At 32.7% G+C, this 23,730-nt stretch overlaps 1 protein-coding gene across 1 annotated transcript; it reads right to left on the bottom strand.

Moving 5' to 3' along the window:
• Positions 1-263: 263 nt before the first annotated feature.
• On the bottom strand, positions 264-716 carry LOC123533346 (putative cuticle collagen 145). The gene has a single exon (XM_045314989.2). It carries the CDS (start codon positions 714-716, stop codon positions 264-266), a length of 453 nt encoding a protein of 150 aa, XP_045170924.2.
• Between the last annotated feature and the right edge of the window lie 23,014 nt (positions 717-23,730).

Here is a 23,730-nt window from a genome sequence, read left to right as displayed (position 1 = left end):
TGTAAAACTTCTGACAAACATCAACTTCTTCACCTTCAATGTAAAATTTGTATTTTCTAGAAACTTGTCTGCCTTTGTGAATTTCATCACGGACATGAATGCGCTTTACTTTTGAAACTTTAACTGTATTGCATATAAATTCCTTCTGTTTCGTATAACTGCTAGATCCCCAATATTCATGAAAGATATTTTCCCTTTCATCATGACTAACTTTACTGTGACATTTTTTTTTGCATTTTTGACCACAGCCTGGTTTAATCATTTTAGCCTGGTGCATTGGCCCCTTCCAAACCAGACGCAGACAGAAGTGACCCGCCAATCTGATGTGGCAAACCAGAGGAGTTGGCCCCTTCCTGACCAGATGCAGATGGAAGTGACCCGCCAATCTGGTGTGGCAAACCAGGTGAATTGGCCCCTTCCTGACCAGATGCAGATGGAAGTGACCCACCAATCTGATGTGGCAAACCAGGTGAATTTGTCCCTTCATGACCAGATGCAGATGGAAGTGACTCACCCATCTGATGTGGCAAAACAGGTGAATTATTCCCTTCCTGAGCAGATGCAGACGGAAGTGACCCGCCCATCTTGTGTGGCAAACCAGGTGAATTGGCCCCTTCCTGACCAGACGCAGACAGAAGTGACCCGCCCATCTGGTGTGGCAAACCAGATGAATTTGACCCTTTCTGACCAGATGCAGATGGAAGTGACCCACCCATCTGATGTGGCAAATCAGGTGAATTGGCCCCTTCCTAACCTGATGCAGACGGAAGTGACCCTCCCATCTGGTGTGGCAAACCAGAAGAATTGGTCCCTTCCTGAGTTGACACAGCAGGACTGAATGTTACATTTTGTTCATCATCAAAATCAAATGAATTGAACATATCTATATCAATTGAGTCTATTAATAGAGAGCTGTCATTTAAATTTTGAACTGACACCGTAAAGTCAGGTATGCTTCTGCAGTAAGAACTACTTGATGAACAAACACTGCTCACACTAGATACGCTTGAAGCATCGGACAAAATGTCTTCCTGTAACATGTACAATCTGCATGCAAGCTCCCCCTCACTGACATCTGAAAATCCGTCAAACTCATCTGCTATAATGTTGCTATTGTCAACAATTGCAAATACAGATGCAGCCTCAAAAGCTATATTTTTACTCTTGTTTACCAATGCTGATAAATGTCTAATAAACAAGCACAATGATAGAACAGCCAACCCGTCTGCTGTGGGCATCCCTGCTTCATTCCGGGAATGTGGATCAAACAAAATTTACTGAGAATCATCATGCAACACAGCTGTACTGTAGCATGGGGAAGACGCCCCCATAGTGAACAGACACACAGATGTTTCAGAGAAAATTGTCCCCAATGCCTCCTCAAGGGTATAATAATGCCTATTGTTACTCCGTTGGCTCATGGTTGTTCCAGTAAAAATACTTGGAAATTTTAAAGAATAATAAAATCCGTCAACATCAGCTTTTAAATCATCAAGCATTAAGTAACCATCTACAGAATGCAATTTATACAACTGATCTCCCCTTTCAAGAATATGGCCCAGCACACTGGTTGACCATTCTTCAACTGGTGTGCAATAGGACTCCAGTATTGCAGCTACAGAGTTTGTCATACACTGCCTGCCATGCCCATAAAATTTCGAGCTTCCCTGGTGGACAGTTGCCCGTAGCATCATTGAACTATAAGAAATAGTTTTAAAGGTAAATTTTGTGTGGTTGTTTGAGCTGAAGAATATTTTCATTTTAAATTATGCTTTTTAATGGGATGAAAGTGTGCGTTATTGAGCAACTTTTGTTTTTAGATTGTACTGGTAGGAGCCTTAGCATGAGTCAAAAATTATATAAAGTAGTGTTGACACATCACTACTGTATATCATCTCTGTAACAAGCAGTAAACTTCGAGTGTTTCGTTTCAACTGAACATTGGTACCATGTCTATATCCTGACCCAAAAGCTTGTGACATCTCAAAGATAACAAACAAATAAATTTTGGGCATTTCAAATTGGTCAGGTTTTAAATTCTGTAAGATATATTTAAACATACGAATTTAAAATCCACCAATAAACGAGACAAAATGGTAATTAAAATCCCTAATACATTTGATACTGGATCTCTTTTAGGTTTCAAAATTTTGATATTGGTATGAGTACTTAAAATAAAAAAATCTTAAGATTTCAAAATCATAAAAAAGAATTAATAGTAAATTTTTATTGGTTTTTACAATCAACATAAATGATAATACACCTATCCTTATGCTACTGTTTAAACTGACTAAAAATGTTTTACTCTGATCATTTGTAACATGATGACATTGTGGACCTAATAAATTATTTTTACTGCATAAACAGGGATATGAATTAGCAGAGGCTCAGTAGCCCATTGCCCCCAGATTCTGGGTTGGGCCCCTAAATTGTTAGAGAAAATGCCTATATATCAAATGTTAAACATTTATTTTTTAACATTCTTGGCCCCGAAATAAAAATATAGCTAATTTATATCCCTGCATAAATTTGTAACTGCTATGATGCTTATAATTGTAAAATATATTCATGTATAATAATTTTCATCATTCAGAATTGAATCAGTTTATTAGCTCTATAGACATATCGATCATATTAAAAATTAGATTACATTATCTTAAAATTTTTTAATCACTTACCTATAGCCGGGCTAGTAGTTATACTTTGCTCTATAAAATCAGGCAAAAAAATGCTGACTTGCACTTTTAGAAAGTTCTATGGAATTCCAGGACAATAGTGTCATCTTAAGCCTTCATGATATATAGGAGAAAATGTTCGATTATTATTTGAAACGATAGAATATTTAAACACACGCAATGAACCTGGTATTTTAATGTTTGCAGATTTCGAAAAAGTTTTTCCTGGACATCAGAGTCAGCTAGTTCACTTGGTATGACATTTACAAATAATGCAGAAGTGAACCTTAATATTAATCTAGAGCCGAAGCTCAACAGCTTTAAAAACTGTCTTAAACAGTGGTAACACAGGAAACTAACACTCCTTGGAAAAGTTACAGTAATTAAGACTTTTGCATTGCCAAAACTTATTTACCCTTTTACAGTTCTCCAAAGTCCAAAAATAGAAACAATTAAAGAAATTATAAAAGCCATGTATAATTTTATATGGGATAGAAAACCAGAAAAAATAAAAAGGGAAATATTGCAACTGGACTATGACAAAGGAGGGATCAAAATACTTGATTTAAACAGTTTTCTTAATGCCATCAAATCTTGTTGGGTGAGAAAATTTAATGAAAATCAAACAAGCAAATTATGGGAAGTTTTTTATAAAAAATATCTGGAAAAAGTAGGAGGAAAACTAGTTTTTCAAGGTAATATAAATGAAAATGAAAATGACATACAGCAAATTGGTAAAACACATGATTTCCTATCTGATATCATTATTGCATGGCATAGAGTAATGGGAATAAAATGGTCAAAAGGAATTAGCAAACAAGTTTTATGGAACAATTCAAAGATAAAAAATGGAAACAAAACTTTATTTTTCAAAAACTGGTATGATAAAGGTATCAAATATGTGAAAGATTTATCTGATTACAGAACCAATAACTTTTATTCTTTTGAAAACTTTAAATATATATATGATGTAGAAAATAAAGATTTTTTAAAGTATCATCAACTTATAAACAGTATTCCTTCACATTTCAAAGAACAACTTAAAACCGAAGATATGAACCCTCCCAGGGAAAACCTTATAGAAAAACTTTGTACATCAAAAACGCCAAATAAATTCCTGTATGAGAGGCAGATTAAAGATAAACCAAAACAGAGAATAAAGTCTGAAGAAAAGTGGGAAAACATTTTGAACAGAAGCAATATTGAGTGGAAAAAAGTATATACTCAACCTTTCAAAGCTACAATAGATACAAAAATCAGAAATTTTCAATATAAATACATCAAGAGAATCTTGCCAACAAATACAAGATTATTTAAAATGGATATATTCCCTACAAACCTTTGTGATTTTTGTAATATGCAGCCTGAAAACTTAGAGCATTTATTCTGGGAATGTTGCCATGTACAAGTTTTGTGGAACAACTTAACTCAATTTCTTAAACAAAAGAATGTTGAAGTAAAGTTTGATAAAGAAAGTGTAAGTTTTGGTTTTTTGCAAAATAATGTGAAAAATAGTGTATTAAATCTTATCATTTATTTGGTGAAGTATTATATAGTTCAAATGAAAAATAGAAAAAAAGTTCCATATTTTGAGTCATTTATGCATTATTTGAAAATAAGAATCAATATAGAAAGAGAAATAGCCTTCATGTGTGGTAAAATGAACTATCATGAAAGAAAATGGTCCATGTTTATGATAACAGCAGATGAAAATGATATTTAAAGGCAAAAAAAAATAATAGGTATATGCATGTTTTATAAATATATACATATTCCTTTGACAGTTTTATTTATAATTTAGAACAGTGTAAGTAAATAGAAACTGGAGACGACAAAACAAAACAAGAAAAACAAACGACAAAACAAAACAAACAAAAATTTGACGACAAAACAAAACAAAAACAAACAAAAAATCCCTTTTTTTTTATCTATTCCAAGTTTTTTTTGTTTCTTTTTTTGTTATTATTGTTACTATTATTACAGAAAATTATTTTTTTTTCTTCTGTTGTAAACTGAACAAGAAATATCTTTAAAAATGATGGTCGGCGAATTGTAATAAGGAAAGAAGTTTATGAATTTTTCATCTAACATTCATCTTTCATCTAACATTTTTCAAATTGCAAAACTAAACACCGCATTTTAACAATTAAAATGGTTCTCTTTTAATTTTTCGCAAAGATTTCGTAGGGTTGCAATTTTGTTTCGTTAATCCTTAGACGAATAATTACAGCAGTAGATTGATGAAGATTCATGAAGCGGTTCATGAGAAGAGGTCATTAAACGTGTTTATATTTTAGCTAAATTGGTCCCTATCCCCATTTGTAACAAAATAGCAGGAGACCTTACGATATTGTTACACATCGAGTTTGATAAAAAATCCATTACATTTTAGTGGTTAATGCGAAGAAAGGCATATCTACTTTTAGCTATAGTGGTCCCTAATAGGGCCCAAGTTCCTATATAAATAAATTTGGAAGAGAACCTTATAATGATGCTCCAGACCAAGTATGACAAAGATCCACCAAGTTGTTCATGAGACGCTGTATAAAGGCATTTCTAGTTTTAGCTCTAGCAGCCCCTAACAGGGGTTAGATGTTCCAGCTGAACAAAGTTGTCTGCAGGCCTAATAAAGATGCTACAAATCAAGTTTGATTAGAATACATGAGAAAAAATCAATTAAAGGATTTTTTTTATTTATTATTTTTATTTATTTCTAAAATAGGCCAACTGATCCCGCTTTAACAAATGCATATTCGCTATTCATGAATGACGTCACACCAATAAAAATGTGAAGGTCAAGCAAAACATACAATTGTAATTATTTCAATATTTCTGTTTCATAAGCAAAGTTTGACCGTAGTCATATCACATAGATAAACTGTATGCAGCTTACCTTCATTTCAGTGTAATGAGATTCAGTCATTATATAGCATATATATAATAAAACAGATTTCAACTGAGTTCAATATTTGCATACCATACTAAAGAAAAATATTCATATATAATAAATCAGTTAAATAATTTATAACAAATATATCAAAGCAAACAAGTACTCATTTTAATATGCAATCTGAATAAGTCAAAAAAGCAAGAAATCTTTTCTTATACAGACGACAATTGTAACAAAGAAAATCTTTTTAAAAGCACTTCTCTACATAAGACTCTTATCACACCCTTATTCATGTGATACGCAGACCGTATTCAGCTCTTTTTTTAATTTGATATATGTTGGTATTTGAACAGGTTTTTATCATATTTATTAAACTTACTTATCATTTTGAGATATATAATATACTGAGCCAAAGTTAGCTTTACAACTGTGAACAGCGTCGTTTAGGATAAACGCTTTGTCTACATTTCACTCAGCGTAGCACAATCAACAGAGTGAAAGAAATTGACACTCACGTCCAATCAGGCAGAGTGTTGCATAAATCTTCCATTTTGATAAATTATCTATAATGCGTTATCAAATAGTTTGATTTGCAAACTGAAGTCACGTGGCATAGGTAACGAAAACGAATTTAGACGGAGTCGCCGAAAAAAAAAATCATGACATATAGAAAACGATATTTTTTGAGAACTTAAAAAAAGAAATTTGTTATTATTCTTCTGTAGTATTTAGATAATTATGTATTAATATGTATCATGTGATGATTATATTAAAAATAAATTATAAAAAAAAGCCTTGATGATGTCATGTGTGATGTCATCCTTGCAATTATAACATTACTGCACCAACTATTTTTACAAGAATGGATATAAATTTTGAAGCAAAAATAGATAACATCACATTATCTACTTTTTGCACTGATTTTTTTCATTGAATTAAAGGAAACTTGTGCAAATTATGGATAAAGGTTTTTATTCACTTTTTGCACTAAACAAATACTCAAGTGCACTTATTGAGTTTTTTTTTATTTCAAATATCACATTTTGCAATGGAATCTATTCCCAATTTTTTGGGAGGACATATATCTCACTATTTGACATCGCTTTATGTAAAAAAGTGATTTTGTGAAAAATTGCACTTATTGAGTTTTTGCTCTAGGGTGACGATATACTGTGTTAGTCTCATTTTGACGATGCATTAAAATCTGTAAAGGTCATTTGGAAGTATAAAATGCATTTAGGAAAACGAGTAGTAGCCTCGGTTAGACTAAGTCTATTTATGAGAGGTAATGGAAAAGGCAACACTCTTCACATCCTCTAGCACATTCTATTCCACAAATATTAAATGGACTCCATGATGACAAAATGACCGGAAAATATAAGAGCACTGAATCTAAGTGCGGGGAGAAAGTATACGTTTACAAAATTCTTTCATACTGCATTTTCATGTTACGGTTGTCATGGGTGTTTTAAGACGACCTGTTTGCTTAATAGTTTAAGAAGCGAAATAGTTGATTTATTTTGCAAGATGGAAACTTGCAACCACTAATATCATCAACGCCAAATTAAAATTCTAAACTTACGAGTCAGCACGGTGTGACCTCAAACATCTGACTTGCATCAATTTGAAATCTAAGAGGATTTATATAGCTTGTCATAAAGGGCATTACATTTTATAAAGCAGAAATAAAGATACACTTGAATAAAAATATTGTCTGCATTAGACAGATACAAATCCTCACTCTGTCTATTTGCGTATATATCGATTACATTGTCACTAGTAATACAGTAATAAAAGTTCATTTATATATAGTTCATTTGTCTTTATGGAAATGTGCTATACTAAACTTTGTGTTTAAGAAACTGTGATATACAAACGAAACTTTAACAGCAATATCATTTCTATATCAAGTGCAAATATATTTTATGACTGAGTCAAAGTTCAAGTTAATTTGCATTATTATTGTTAACCTCATTTACTACTATTCATACCTTCTTTACAGAAGAGCTAAGTGTAGGACAAGCAGAGGCATTTAACTTGCTACAAGGACAAGGTCTTTGCTTAGTCTGTTTCTCTACAAGTGTCATAATTACATTTGCCTTTCCTAGAACTTTCAAAGAAAGCGTCAAAAGATATTCTTATCTGTTTTCCTATGCTTTTTTTCATTGTATCGGAGGTGGATCGAGAGCCAAATGAACGATATTTCTTTATGTGTCTTATGTCAGCGTGCATTACATTCAGCAAATGAAATGAAAAAAGATTGAATACACTGGAACAACAGGTCCATCTGGTTTGATTATTACGGAATAAAAGATCGATATTTCTCCAATGCGTAGGCGAAGGGGTGCGGGTTGGGCAGTTGGACTTGGTCACTCCAATTTTTAGGATGGGGATTGGGACATCTAATGTTCAATGCATGTTAATGTTATGCCCCTTACATTTTCTAGAATGTTATTTGACCCCTGTTTCCTTGACCTTTCAAGTAGAGGAAAGCTCTAAAATGAACTTTGACCTATAAGTATGACATTGACAGTTTAGGTAGGATCTTGGAGTTGCACGCGACATTCAGTCTTATTGAGACAAACATTTATAAAAAAATAAAAGTAAGATTGCTCAATGCATATCAAAGTTACGACCCGGGAAACTCTAAAATTACTTTTGATCCCCAAGTGTGACACTGATCGGAACTTGGGGTTTGCACACGGCACTCCGTCTCACTTATGCAAAAAATCATGCAAGGTATCAACAAGATTGCTCCATGCATATGACAGTTATTTTCTGGACAAAAAAAAACTGGACGGACGTACTAACGCACATATACCGAATAAGTCTTTGGACGACTATGTCTCGCTCACCACAAGCGGGCTGGACAAAAATTGAACAATATTATTTTTTCTAGTATTGATATTCTCTTGCTTACTAAAAGTATTGAAATTCAAGGATTTTAAGTGAGTTCAAATGTGACATGCTTTAACTACACTTATCTACGGTTTTATCTTGTATGTTATCTTCAAAGAATATATTAGAACTAACCTGGCGTTTTAAAATAACTTACTTTAATGTCCAGAAAAAAAGCGGATGCTTCTGTTGAAAGGGTCATTATGAATGTATATTATTTATGCGTTGAATTTGCATTAAAGAAAAGTTTTCTTTTAAATTGTGCCTTATAGAAAGGGTCTTATCTTTTTCAGATTAAAGCCTGAACTACGACATGCATTTTGTTTTTAAGACAACTTTTTGTTTTAATAAAGTAATGTTTATTATTCAAAATTAATAAATTGTGCTTTATTTAGTAAAGAATGAACCAATAACCTCAAAGGCAAACAATTCTAAGGCTGAGTAAAATCTATTAGTAATGAACATTGTGTGTCATCCTTTCAGAGGACCATGTTTTCCTTCTATGTTACAAAATCATACACATTGCTGTATGCACTTTTCCCTTCTACAACTTCCGCAACTTTCAATGCTGCATTAGAACTATCAACATTTACATGTAATCTTCAGTGAAGGACCATGTTACTCTGCATGGGTGGTAATTAAATAGCAACCACATGGAGTTTACATTAAAAACATAACACAATATCAATGAAAAAGTGATATTGTATATTGTTTATTTGTATGAAACAGTAAGAATTGCAAATCTATTAAAATCCCCGCTGGGTATCGTAGTTATCCCATTTATATTTTATATGTTATTTGTCCTTAAGAAAAATGAATACGTGGAACAGCATATACAATGCATGATGCTTTAATACCACTCTGAGGTCAATCTATTTTCAATTTACCAGGAAACAATTTAATTCACAATATTATTGACAAGAAAATGAAAAACAGTTTTATAACAAAAATCAAGAGACGAGAAATAATAGTCTGTGCCCAAGTGCAACGGCCAACTTATGATCCCGCCCTAGAGAAAATACGAACCTATTGCATATAATATGAATCCATTTAAGATAATAGTCAGGAGATCCAGTCATACAAAAACCCATTTACAACATGTCCTTATGGAATACGTATTGGACTCCGATTGTTTATCTAAAGAGTATCACTTGAAGGAAAATTCGAAGTATCAAATTGGCTGTTATCTCCTAATAATGAAATGATGATGGGAATATTATTTTCATACCACCCCAACGACACATAATATTATTTTTAATACATGTTTGTAATTTACTTATTCAGCTAGACAACTGTATGTCTAACATGTTATCGGGACGTAGTTAACGACGAATAAACGTAAAAATAAAGGGATACATTGGAACAACGCCTTTAAATGGTCTTGAAATAGGTCAGGAGCAAAACACTACCAACATAATTTATATATTATGTGTATGAATAACCTTACAGGTAAGGAATGTTATTTTCTAGTCCCGGTAAAGGCAAACAGACTTTTGAGACTATAAATGTCATCAACAATCAGTTTACCTTTTTCTCAAGTGTGCCGCAAATTAAGCTCTGCGCAACAAGATAATTGAATTGGATATAAATAAAAAAAAACAAGACCAAATAAAAGAGTTTTTCTAGTGGATTCAGCATTTAATATGGCATTCCACAATTGTTTACCTGCTCCATTGGGTTTTATAAGTACGAAATAAAAGATAAATATATTTCCGATGCCTATTTGTGAAATTGGTAACTATTATTTTTCTATCATTATTATCTTGCTAATGAAATTGAATGGTATATTGAAATTCAAAGATGTTAATTGATTTCAGGTCTGGATCGCATTTATTTAAAAGTCAATTTACTTCATTATTTTAAAGGTTTGTTTATGATCACATTTTACAAGAAATAAACGGCAGTTATCTTGGCATTGCATTATTTGCCCTAGTTTAATCATAATTAGATGACACTTTTTATAATCATATTTGCTTCTTCCATGTTTCTATATGAATAGAAGATTATAAGAAAATAGTCAATTTGTGTTTCAATATAGAACACAGTGGACAACACTGTAAAAGACTGGTTACATGTAATGATTAAGCATTAACAAATTAGCGGTCTGTCTGAGTATGGGCCGTTTCTAAGTCCTTGAATTTTATTCAAAGGTATATATTTACGCTTAACCTGAATATTTTGTTGTCACAGCCGTATCAACTACCCTCTCACCCTTAGCTCCAACGTTTGCAAAATTCTATCGTAGTAAAGTTAAATGTTCTCCATGATCCAAAAGAACAGGGTATCCTTTGAACAGATTATGATACCAAAACATCTGTGTGTTTTACACATTAATCAAACAAAACTGTTTAACGCCTTTAAATGATTTACAAATTTACGGATGCCTTAGTATAAAAGCAATATTGATACAGAAGTTCTTGCTGTTAACACCATAAAATGATAGAGTAACCATCAGGTCTTGTGATCCTCAACTAAGTGGGGGTGGGGGGGGGGGGGTGGTCAAACGGGAGGTTTTCAATATAATCGAAGACTCAAAAATCTAACTTTCTGTGCGACATTCACATCAATTTCTGAATTTTGCCGTCTTTGTCATCACAAAATCTTATAAATGCATGTGCTTTGGTTAGTAAAAGTCTTTTAACTGTGAAAATAGTTACCAAATTAGAAGTCAAAGAGTTTGTGCTTTTGAAGATTATCCTTTCATGTATATAATTATCGAAGATGTGGTAAATTAGCTCGTATTTAACATTACAATATATTAGTCATGATTTTGGTTCAAAAGAAATGATACAAGTGATATTCGGGAAACGTTTCAAAAATGACATGCTACAGCAACTTTCTTTTACTTTTTCAATCGCTAAATCCCTAAAGACAGATACGTTACTATCGGAACGTTTCATGTTTTCAACATGCTGAAAACGCTGCGGAAAATGCATGCTTCTTGTGTTCAACACTGCATAAATCATAACGCAAAGGGCAAGCCTCTGGAGGCTTTATAAGATAAAATGTGCAATAGTTATGAGAATATTTTGTTGTTTCTAATAAGATTAGGTTCTACTCAGAGGGAACATCTGGACAGACACGGCTGTGTTATATCAGAAAAGATCGTAAGAAATCTGGTTTTTGTGGTGCGGACGATTCTAGGCAGTCGTAAAAATATGTACGATAGTGTAGTCTGAATGCTTTATGGAAAAGTAATCAGTGCAATTTTAACTTTTAGGAGGGACAATGTATGGATAAATGTGCGTGCATTCTGTTTCCAGAAGAACTTTCATATAATTCAATATGTGATCAATTCATCACATCAAGCCATACATCCAAACAAACATTGGACTACCTGAAAAAGCAAGGACAAAAGGGAAAGTCAAAGTTCAAAAACGCAACCCCCTCATTACCCAGCACGCGGATGTGCACATGATCAACGCAAACACTCGCACAGAAAGCAAACACATGAGGACAAAACAAATAAAGGAACACAATGTAGCTCCGCCTTAGAACGGTCAACGGGGAGCTTAAACCGGTTTAGGGTGCACCTTACCCTTATCTCCACCATTAAACCTGAACTACAAACACAATTCATCTCCCAAGGAATAGATGTCATAAGAATCTACGTTTATGGCAAATCATAAAAACACAACTGCATAAAGGCACAATCACAATAAATTTATATTAAGGGTAAATTGACGGAACTGAACTAATAAACTATTTATACAAATGTCCTATCTTTGTTAAAGCGTTGCAGAATGATTTATTAATGTAACGGCTCTCAACGCGAACATTTGTTACACTAAAATAGAGATCATTGAACATATACATATGTACATATGTTTGTAAAGTGTTCACACTTATCATAAACTTTCATAACAATAGCAATGACTTATAACGTGAGAGGATAGAGGGCAATAAGACATATGCATTTTTATGCACTTTGTAATTCTTTAAAATTGTGTTTTTGCACATGACAAAAACATCTTGTAAAATGAAACGACTTCATATGTGAACTTGCGCCCAATCGTCCTTTTTAAAGATATTTTTTGTTTATTTCCTTTCTATGCACTTTAGTAAAATTGCATCCGCTTGAATCAACTACAACATGAAAAAATCTACAAATTATTTCACTATTTCGGGAAGCGTCAAAAACTGCGTGTTCTCTTATGCCACCAATCGACTGCGGGCGTCAATTTAAGACGTACGGTATCTAGCAGGATGTTATCGGATTACTGCGCGTAATAGAATATTATATTTGATAAAGGGTAAATGAACATATACTTGAATGAAAATCTTGTCTGCATTTCTCTGTCGGTGCTTATTCAAAGAAATATTTATTAACATATGTCATAACTGGTTTTATTTTGTCTTAATTCATTACGTTCAAGCATACCAAGCTGGGTAAAGCATGTATGCAAAAATCTAATTCATGTAAATGGTTAAGTAATTTCATGTTGGGTATGAAAATTATGGTTTTTGTAAGTTCGTGTGGAAACCTTGTACTACTAAGCTACTTAACTCCTTTTAAATTATATAAAAGCTATGGCAACAAAAATAAAAGATATTTTTAAACACTCAATTTTATTTGAATACGTTTTAAGTTTTAAAGTTCAAAACTTTTATACAACAAATCATTTAGAGGTAGCATCTGTCCGAACTGTCGTTAAAGGTAATACATTAAAATTTGATAATTGTTGAACGGAAGCGAGGGTAACTTTAGACATATTCGTTTTCATTTCCAGCAGACAAAATGCTGCATAATGTCATTACACTGATTAAAATGGTGTGGAAAACCGAATATTTCGTAAAGGAATTATTCCAGTTCACAAGTTGAACAAATGAAGAAAATTATACTTTTATACAAAAGCCAGCCAGGTGTAAATTCCATTACAACATTTAGATTACGGCATTGTGATTGTGTCAGGAGACCAGTAGAAAGGATGTTTTACTTGATCATTAAGGGAGGAAGATATATTTATCTTTTAGTTCGTAATGATGTTACTTTGTAAACAAAACAATCGTATCATTGATTTCGATGTTATTTCATATCAATTATTTGAAAACTCTCGTAGAAAATGATACAAATAAAGATAATTACTAGTGAACCAAGATAAAACCAAGATAAAAACTATTTCAGGGAATTTAATATCTTCTGATCTTTTCTTGTATCAAATGATGTGTGCCTTTTCTAGAGATGGGCATCAACATATTTTAAACGTAATTATTAATCAATTTTTCTCATCATACAATTCCTTTCATCTGTGATGCAATGAAGTGAGAGGGTTTTTTCAGAACAAATTTAATCAAATTCTCTTGTAATGTTATTAATGCAGTTGCATTTTCAATTGATTTAAAATTCATTTGCGAATAAAAGTTCTATGATATAAATCACTCAAATGATTAAATAGAATATTTAACTAATGTAATTAAGTAAATGGCGATTTTAAATGACGCTTAATATGCTGACTACAAAAGAAGTTTTTTGTTGTTTTTGTTCGGTTTAACGTCGCACCGACACTATTATAGGTCATATGGCGACTGTCCAGCTTTGATGTTGGAGGAAGACCCCAGGTGCCCCACCGTGCACTTTTTTATCACGTGGGTATAACAACCGACCTTCGGTAAACTAGCTGGATGGCTTCCACACACGAAGAACTCAACGCCCAAAGTGATACTTGAAACCCATTTGTTAGGGGTAAGTGATTCGAAGTCAACGGCAACTCGGCCACGGATGAATCACAAAAGAAGTCAAAGTTGTGTCAGTCATACAAAACAGTTGACGAATATAAATCAACGGTAACAAAACATTACGAATGTGTTCCACTTTAATGGAAATCACTACGATAACATAGTAGTGCGCCTGCTTCGAGTGCGGGAGATCGTGGGTTCGATCTGGCCGCGTCATACCAACGACGTGAAAACACACATACACACACGCAAACACACGTTTTTAACTGAATCAATAAAGTCAACATAAGGAAATAACGTTTTGGTATTTTCAGATTTACGCAATCCAGGCGGTTCAACTTCCGTATTACAGAGTATTAGACCTAATACTAGAAGATTTATCCAATCCATTCTGATTAATTCGATCATGATAAACTAAATACAATACTGCATAAAACATAGACAATTTGCAACATATGATATAAAAGGTTTTCCTGAGGAAAATTGACTGATAAAGACGGGGCGAGGCAATGGATGAAATGTCATAAATTATAGTCATATATTATATATTTTATAGTTTTTTTATTATTTTGATATTTGGTGTTAATAGACAAAGGTGATTTTGTTCGACAGAAATGTATTTCTAAATTGAAATTAGTGTGCAAACTCCAGAAGTATTCAGGCGTTTATAAACATTTCCCTCTAAATGCTGCGTTTAACAATCTACTAATCTTGTTGATGTGTATAGGCCATTAGCGATTCTGAATATGACCATCACAATATGCCCAATCACGTGATCGCGCTACGTCATTTTGTTCCCGCTACAAGCTCGAAAGTGAAAGTGGAAAGGTAAACAAAAATTATAAACAGGGCGTAAGTTTGTTATTCAATATATTGTATAAATATCATGCACATGATTCGAAACCTATTTGAAAGTGCTACCCCCGGTACTACCATTTCCACACCAAACCCTATCCGTTTTAATGCTATTCCTGTTCAACCACTTTCGATATGTGTGCTCTGAGGTGTTCCCACTACAAGTCAATTGCAAAAAAATACAAAAAAGCACTTTCTTGTGGATAAAATTCACAGCATAGGTCATCGCTATAAACCATTGATTACTTTAAGACCATGATTAGCTCGGATATTTACTCGTAGTCGCATATTGGACAGAAAATGCCATTTTATGGAATGTTCCCACAACAAGTCCATCGCAGACCATGTTCTCACAGAAAGCAACTTTGTAATACAATGCAGGTATAAAGATTAAATCTTTTAAAAAAATATGAGGCGGCTTCAAAAAGTATTTTCGACTTCTATAATTTGAAGGGTGTTTCTTTTTTTTTTTTGGTGTTAAATAGGTCTTAAAGACGGTAGAATGATGCAGCTTAAAGAGCGTGTTTTTGTTTTTCTTAACATGCACTCTATGTTAAATATAAGAACTTGATATATAAGGATACAATTTGCATATAATAGTAGAATTGATGTGTAAGCCATTTATTTTTGCTAAATAATTCGTAAGTTTATGTAATTCAGTGATTATAAGTATGATTTTGCTGAGAGGGCACGCTGGATTCAGAAAATGAAAGTGACCTCAATAAAACGTGAACCCTAGGCGATATATGACCATTTTGTATCAATTCGCCGTAAAACCAAACTCACTCAGCCATAGCGTGAACAAAAGTCATTTAAGAAGTGTGTCATGTGAGTTAGATATGACCGGTTGTGCACGCAGAAATGATTAAATAATTCTACCTACTCTGGAGATGTGTCTTGACGTATAAAATGATACTAAAGTGAACGAGGATATGCTTATCTAGATGCATTTTACTTTTTGTATGAAATCTTGGTTTTGTGAAGAAGCATGAAGTATATCATTTCTTTCTTACAATTCTTATTTTCGAATAAAACATGTGCCGCATGTAAAATACAAATAAATTATGTTGATAAAGCAAGAGGGTCATCACAGATGATCCTCGATAGCTGACCTGAGAAAGTGCGCTATCTAATGAGACTTTTAATGAGATATTCTATCACGTGTTAATAGAAGGTTAAAGATCCTAACATAGTTATGATTGAATTTCTAAAATCATATCACCCAATGAAGCTGGTTGCGTTTCTCTCAATTGAAATATTCTGTCAAAAGAATGATGAATTAGAACCGTATCTTAGTGATCAGAAATAAGTTCAATCTGGGTTCGAACGAATTACACGTTTGGCTTATAGCGAAGACCTTGGAACACTTTAAAATCTAGACATTACAAAGTTAAAATACATCTTCGTCGCAGCACAAATGTCAATCGAAAATATTATCAACTTTCATTTGGCAAAATTTTATAAAAATCCGCTGAAAATCGTTAAGTGGCGCATATAACCTTAAGTGTACCGACGTTGTCGCCAGACGGCTCTACTTTAACTCAATCGAACCTAGTGAGTCTATCCTATGAAAATGCTTATGTGTTAGTAACGTAAAATAATCAATTTTAGGCACAAAAAATGTCTGTGTAAAGGAATGTAAACTTTCGTGGCTCATTTTTGTATCAGTGTCAGTTTAACAAAGGGACAAAGTATCACCCAAACACTTGAATGGTATACAGTATGATATAAACCTACATCTTACGTAGATCAAGGGAGAACAGCTTAATACTACCACTCATTCTGGAACAGTAATTTAAACAAAGTTTGTAATTTTACTCAAATAGTATGGCAAAGACCTTAAAAAGGTTTAAATTTTCGAAAATGATTCAAACTAGTTTCGAAATTCTTAAAGCTACTCCACTGAGATTTTAACACTAGAGGACTAGAACAACAGTTTGTGATTTTTACGTATTAGAAAGATTTGTTTCACTAGGAGCTTCGTTTTGTCAGAATGAACATAGTAGTGTAAAATCGCTGTAAAAATGAAACGTTCAAAGAGAAACATCACATCAGTCTTTCTTGTGTGCCGTCCTGTTGCTTTCTGTGAGAACATGGTCAGCGATGTACTTGTTGTGGGAACATCCATAAAATGGCTATTTTCTGTAGTCAATCAAGCAAACTACAGAGTAAATATCCCGGAGGCTAACATGGTCCTTAAAGTAATCAATGGGTTAGGTTATAGCGATGACCTATGCTGTGAATTTTATCCACAAGAAAGTGCTTTTTGTATTTTTTTGCAATTGACTTGTAGTGGGTACACCTCAGAGCACACATATCGAAAGTGGTTGAACAGGAATAGCATTAAAACGGATAAGGTTTGGTGTGGAAATGGTAGTACCGGGGGTAGCACTACTTTCAAATAGGTTTCGAATCATGTGCATGATATTTATACAATATATTGAATAACAAACTTACGCCTTGATTTATAATTTTTGTTTACCTTTTCAACAAGGGAACAAAATGACGTAGCGCGATCACGTGATTGGGCACATTGATCAACGCAGTTTTCTTTAAAAAGATCTTTCTTAAATATGAGGATATGACACATTAATCTACCTATTATCTATAGTCTAAATATCTCAAGAGTTACGAAACATCTGTTACAAATACAATATTTACTGTAGTAATGAAGAAAACAGCTGAAATATTAAAGCTTTTAAAATTGGGGAAGGAGTGACATATTTTCTTGCATATAGTGTATTATCTTCGTAGCATTTTTATATGGAAGTAATAAACTTTTCCTGCTGAAGTATATCACGATCATAAATATTACAATATCATAGCAGAGCTACAGCGTCGCATTACGGTTAGACATGTGAAAAAGAAAATGAATATCTACCTAATGCGATTCTGTTAGGTTTAAAAATTTCACAGTCCAAGCTTTTCAATCTGAAGCAGTTATCATTTATGACTGGTTTCTATGAAAATAATTCATGTAAAATTGTTGATGCAGTACGTTTTAATATGAATAATAGAAATTATTCAAATACGTTTTTCTCTTCATCTTGGTGCAGATGTAAATCTATATCAAACTTTCTTTTGTTTAGAATATTAGTCGAGTTTTCACATGTCGCGATTTAATCTTAATGCAGTTTAAGACATAACAAACGTTAAATTGCATTCAGAAATCATGAATAATCATTAATACAAATGATTGTAATAGATCTAATAGAACATAAACTTCCTAAAACAGATCCATAATTCCAGATATTTGCAGCCACTGCAATAGCACCACTCCTTTAACTTTTTATGGAGCACTGGTGATTTTTCAAGGGAGCTCTGCCTTTTTGGTAGCACCTTATTTCATATAATAGATAATTTATAGATTGCTGGCCGCGAGAATATTTTTTGTGTGTTCTCTGAAACATTTTATATCTACAAAAGCCTTCTGTTCATAGAATGTTGTAATATGATAACATATCTTTCTTAAAGCTTTTGATACTTCTGTATTCTGTTGTCTGAAAACAAATAGAAGTGTCACTCATATATAAGATGCCCTTTGTAAAATGATCGGAATATTGGACAACTGTCTGAAACTAATATTATATAGGCAGGTTGATGAAATAGTTTTAATCAAATTTGCAACATATTCAGAATGTTTCTTTTAACCCTCTGGGAATTGTTTCGGCATATTCTATATTATTTATAAAAGACGTCATTGCAAGAATGCATAACAAGGGTTTTTGTTTGAACACTATTGTTACTGTCAAATAACGTCATTAATTTGATATATATCGTACAATCAAGTGTAATGTTTTGTCAGTATCAAAAATTAAATTGTAATAAAGTTTATAAGTGAAGTCATCAGATTTACATATATATTCTTTATTTCCACTTTTCTGTGCTGTGTAATTTCAAAATAGCATAAATTGCAGATAAGAATGAATATTAGCAACCATCTTCATGCAAAATATATAGATTGTAATAGAAAAAGTATTAAAATCATACTAAACTCGTTTATATACATATAAAGCAGAGTATTTATTTATTTATTTACCTGACATGATTCATTACAAAACACATATACTTGATGATGAAATTTATTTATCACTCATTTATTAAATAATCGCACAGTTCATGTAATACATTCTCACCAACTGTTTGAATGAGCAGCATGCACTGGATATTGTTGTACGTTTATTCGATTTCATTTTTAGTTCGACGATCAAAAGATAAAAGGTAAGGATAGATTTCCCGAAAGCGAAGAGCACCTCAAATACAGCCATAGAGCCCTGCATCGCATCGTAGGCCCACAACAAAAAGAATCTGTAGTATATTGTAGACGTGTTGCTTCAAAAATCCAACAACATTTACATTATGAATATATGCAAAATACAGGAAAATGGGGGTTGAGTGGTGAGGGGTAGATAAAAGAGTCGGATGTTGGAGGATGCATATTCAACAGGGAAAGCCACAATCCTTAAATGCAGTATTCCTACAACGTCTCAGACATGCACGTCTAGATTAAAACACCATTTTGTAATAAAACATGTTATGTGACTGTCAGATAGATGTGTTTCCATTGCAAATCATAACTATGGGAACTAAATACAAGAACTTTGTGAAGATAATCTTAAGAAGACAATATAATATTCTGATAACGTGTGTAATAGACAACACAGTCATTCTAAAATGTAAATACATTTTTTTCGCGTTTATATGTTGAGCTATTCCATCATCTTCTTTTAAGTAGATTTCATCCCATGCAGAAATTTATGATTCTGCAAACTAGTGATTGATAACTCTCATTTATCGGGTTCTCTTTGTCAACATAGGCCCATCCATTAATGGTCTCTTTTTACTGTCAGGCAGTTACCAGTTCATTTCTGCTTGCACTTTAGCCAGGTTTAATTTGTCTGCACTCAACGTCCTAATCAAATAATCCATCAAATGGATAACTGAAAGTAAATTTCCCCTAAAACATGTATGGAATTATAGATTACCTTCGTATTATCTAGCGCATGGTTGGTTTTGATTTTTATTTGCGAGTATTGTCTCATATAATTTCTAGTGCATACTGATAAAGGAAAGGAAATATTATATAAAGTGTTTCCGAAAACGTTCCGTGTTGTATTGTTTAACACAGTGATTCCTGATCTATTACAGGAACTGATATTTCATGAATACTCGTATTCCCAGTTTTAGCACTTTATTAATATCATTACCTTATCTACTCCGGGACAATTACGTTCCAACGTAAGTCAAGTCTCATCGATGTCGTGTTGCAAAATATCACCGACACACGAAACGGTATCTCAAAATTACGTTACCTTGTCGCTCCGAATATCTACAAAATGACAACAATATCATAATTTCAACATAGACGTACAAACAGCATGGTAAGGAAATCTTTCCCGTTACACTTTACTTTCATAGTATATCCGTGTTTGATTTATATTTCACGCTTGTATTTTCCTGTAATTGTGTGTGTTGTTGTTCTGGGAATCTCAATTGTTACAAGTTATGATCTTGCAGTCATTACTAGGCATGTAGTATAGAAATAAAGCACGTAGATATTCTTTACAACGTTACCATGTCTAACAGAATACGTTGCAAACATCATCAATAGTTGCAAACATTATGACATCCAGAAATAACTTTAAGGATATATGACTGACTTGAAAAACTGTGTGACACAAGGTAGAAGGTTTTGCATATGTTTCTGAATTGTTGATTCTTCTGTTAATATATGTTCCTCCTCTTCAGTTTCGTCTTCAACAAGCATTTTAGTTTTCAGAGTACTACATGATTTTTCAAAACCTTTTTGATAGTGTTTGGGGCATTCGTCACCTTCATTTTTGATGTTGTTTTCCGGAACAATTTCATCAAATAATTCACTGTGAACAGATTTTATTTGAGTGTTCACGTTTGGCATTTTTTCTTATAGGACTGTTATTAATATCTTTCTTTGGCCAAGTAACGAGTTTTCCAGACTCATTGATATACACTTCGTCAAGGCCACAGGCAACTTCTTTACCTTTAACTTTGAATGTCGTACATTCGCATATCAACTGACCATTCTTTATCGAAAACGTAAGAAAGGACACCTGTTCATTACTATGTCGCACGAAATTAACTTCAGTGTCAAACCAAGAGTCACGATGTCGGCATTTGATATTAGAATTCTGAAAAAGAAACACGAACTATATTAATAATTTTCGTTGCGAATCTGTAACATTATTCTTAAAAACATCGATGATAGCTGGTGACATATTATCATGTAATCGATCAGAGTTTACAACGTATTCTGTTAGACATGGTAACGTTGTAAAGAATATCTACGTGCTTTATTTTTATACTACATGCCCAGTAATGACTGCAAGATCATAACTTGTAACAGTAGTTGAAAATACAAGCGTTATGTTTTGTTTTAAAATAACGTTCATTTATTTAAATTGTGGTAAAACATAGTCTTTCTGAGTGAAATATAAATCAAGCACGGATATACTATGAAAGAAAAGTGTAACGGGAAAGATTTCCTTACCATGCCGTTTGTAAGTTTATGTTGAAGTTAAGATATTGCTGTCATGTTGTAGATATATTGAGTGACACGGTAACATAATTGCTGAGATACCGTTTTGTGTGTCAGTGATATTTTGCAACACAACATCGATGAAACTTGACTTACGTTGGAACGTAGTTTTCCCGGAGTGTTATCTACGTTAAAGTTTAAACATATTGCACACACCTAATGTTCAGTCGAAAAATATATTTATATGGAAAAATATGTATCCACTCTACCTTAGCAGAATAGGTAATAAAATAGTGTGCATCTTTTTGTAAAGAAATGAACAGCACTGTGTCCTTATACAATACTGAAGTAACATTTTTTATAAAAGGCAGAAATAGGTCATAAAATATTTTGCTTCTTTTTGTAAAGAAATGAACAGCACTGCGTCCTTATACAATACTTAAGTAACATTTTTTATACATCTACATATGTCTGTTTGTAAAGAACTTACCTTAAGTATTCACTTCACGAAGTAGATTGCTGTCTATGACTTGTCGGTCTTGCATTTGTATTTCGCATTATTGTTATTATTATTATTATTATTATTATTATTATTATTATTATTATTATTATTATTATTGCAGTTTATGATATGATGTACTGTACAAATTTAGGATTACGATGAATCATTGTACCTGACATTGCCTTTATTGTTTTTGTCGTAATTAATTTGAATTTCACTGGCACACAATTCACTTCATGACAATGCATCGTCTTTTCCAGTAGCTTAACCTTAAACTGTTTACAGTAAGGTTAAAATAATTGTGCTTTTTTATAAAAATATGTTGCTGTCCTATCAATTAAATGACTGATATTTTTTCTGTTTGAAAAGGTGTTGATGAAACATTGAAATTGGTAAAAATATAATGAAAATTTAGAAATATAGCCATTCAAATGTTATCGAGGGAATAAAATGGCAGACATGTTTGGCAAAGTGACTCTATTTTTTTCTTTTATAAACATGACTATATAACTTTAATTCATGGTATGCACTTTTATCAAAAATTATATCGCATTTTGATTACGCTAAATCATTTATTTTGTTGTTATTCTTCGATTTACCAAACAAAGTCTTGATAATATACTTAAACAACGAGGATTTCACTATGCAAAAAATCGTTTCAGTACATAGATATTATGGCTATATCGTTTATTGTATTTAAGTCCGCTTTTTGTGAGTTTACCTAATTGTACAAAGCTTACCGTTAAAAATGTTTTAGAAATTATAGCTGAAGTATAACAACCATAAAGAATAGGAACGCATTTAATAACAATAAAGCATTTCCAAATGCGTGAACAACAATACAACGCATTTCAATCTAGACAAATATTTTTACAAACGTGTTCAATTTTATAACAACAATTATTTCCGGTTTCACCCGAAAATGTATGCCTATTCATTTTCGCGGGAACACTAACCCAATGGTTTTAAACGCAATAACTTGACCTTGGAGGTAATTCTATACCCCTTAGTCAGTACTTTAAGTGCCACATTAGAGTATACTATAACTGCTGGTGTTCATTTTCAGCATGAAATATAAACATTTCACGTAGGGCATACTAAAGTTCTTGTTGTTGATGTTTTGCTTCTAACGTAATCCAATTCCATAATTGTGTATGTACGGATGTATGGCTTATCAACATCGATGGTTACGCCGGATAGATTTCCGATATTGTAGCATTTTATATCTGTTTCATTTCTGATGCAGATAATGCCACAAAGAAAATCAGTTGCAGCTTCCATATTTTATCAAAGACAGTGGATTGAAGTTTTAATTGTTCGTCCAACTATAGAAAGTCAAAACGAAACACAATTTATTACCCATTTTACAATATGTCGCGACACTATTGATGTATTTATGCAATAAATGAATACAACCCCATTTTGATCAATTAAAAATATATTTGGCAACAGTTGAATTAACGAGAGCTAAACGCGAAACCAATGAGTATGAACATTTTTAAAAGACTCCTATCTAACCTATTATATACATTATATACCAAATCATAAATGAATGTACATTCCATAGCAAAAATATCACAAAAAGATCACAATGACGTTTCAGCGACAATATGTCACTAATTATATAATTGTAGCATATTCTTAAAGTCATTCAATACACAGACAATCCAATGATATTAAATTTTTGCGTATTCACCATTGCACGAAAAAAGGACAGTAA

This window comes from Mercenaria mercenaria, chromosome 12, assembly GCF_021730395.1.
Source record: "Mercenaria mercenaria strain notata chromosome 12, MADL_Memer_1, whole genome shotgun sequence".
In the NCBI taxonomy this organism is placed as follows: domain Eukaryota; kingdom Metazoa; phylum Mollusca; class Bivalvia; order Venerida; family Veneridae; genus Mercenaria; species Mercenaria mercenaria.
Note: the sequence above shows the minus strand (reverse complement) of the source record. Positions and strands in the feature narration are given on the sequence as shown.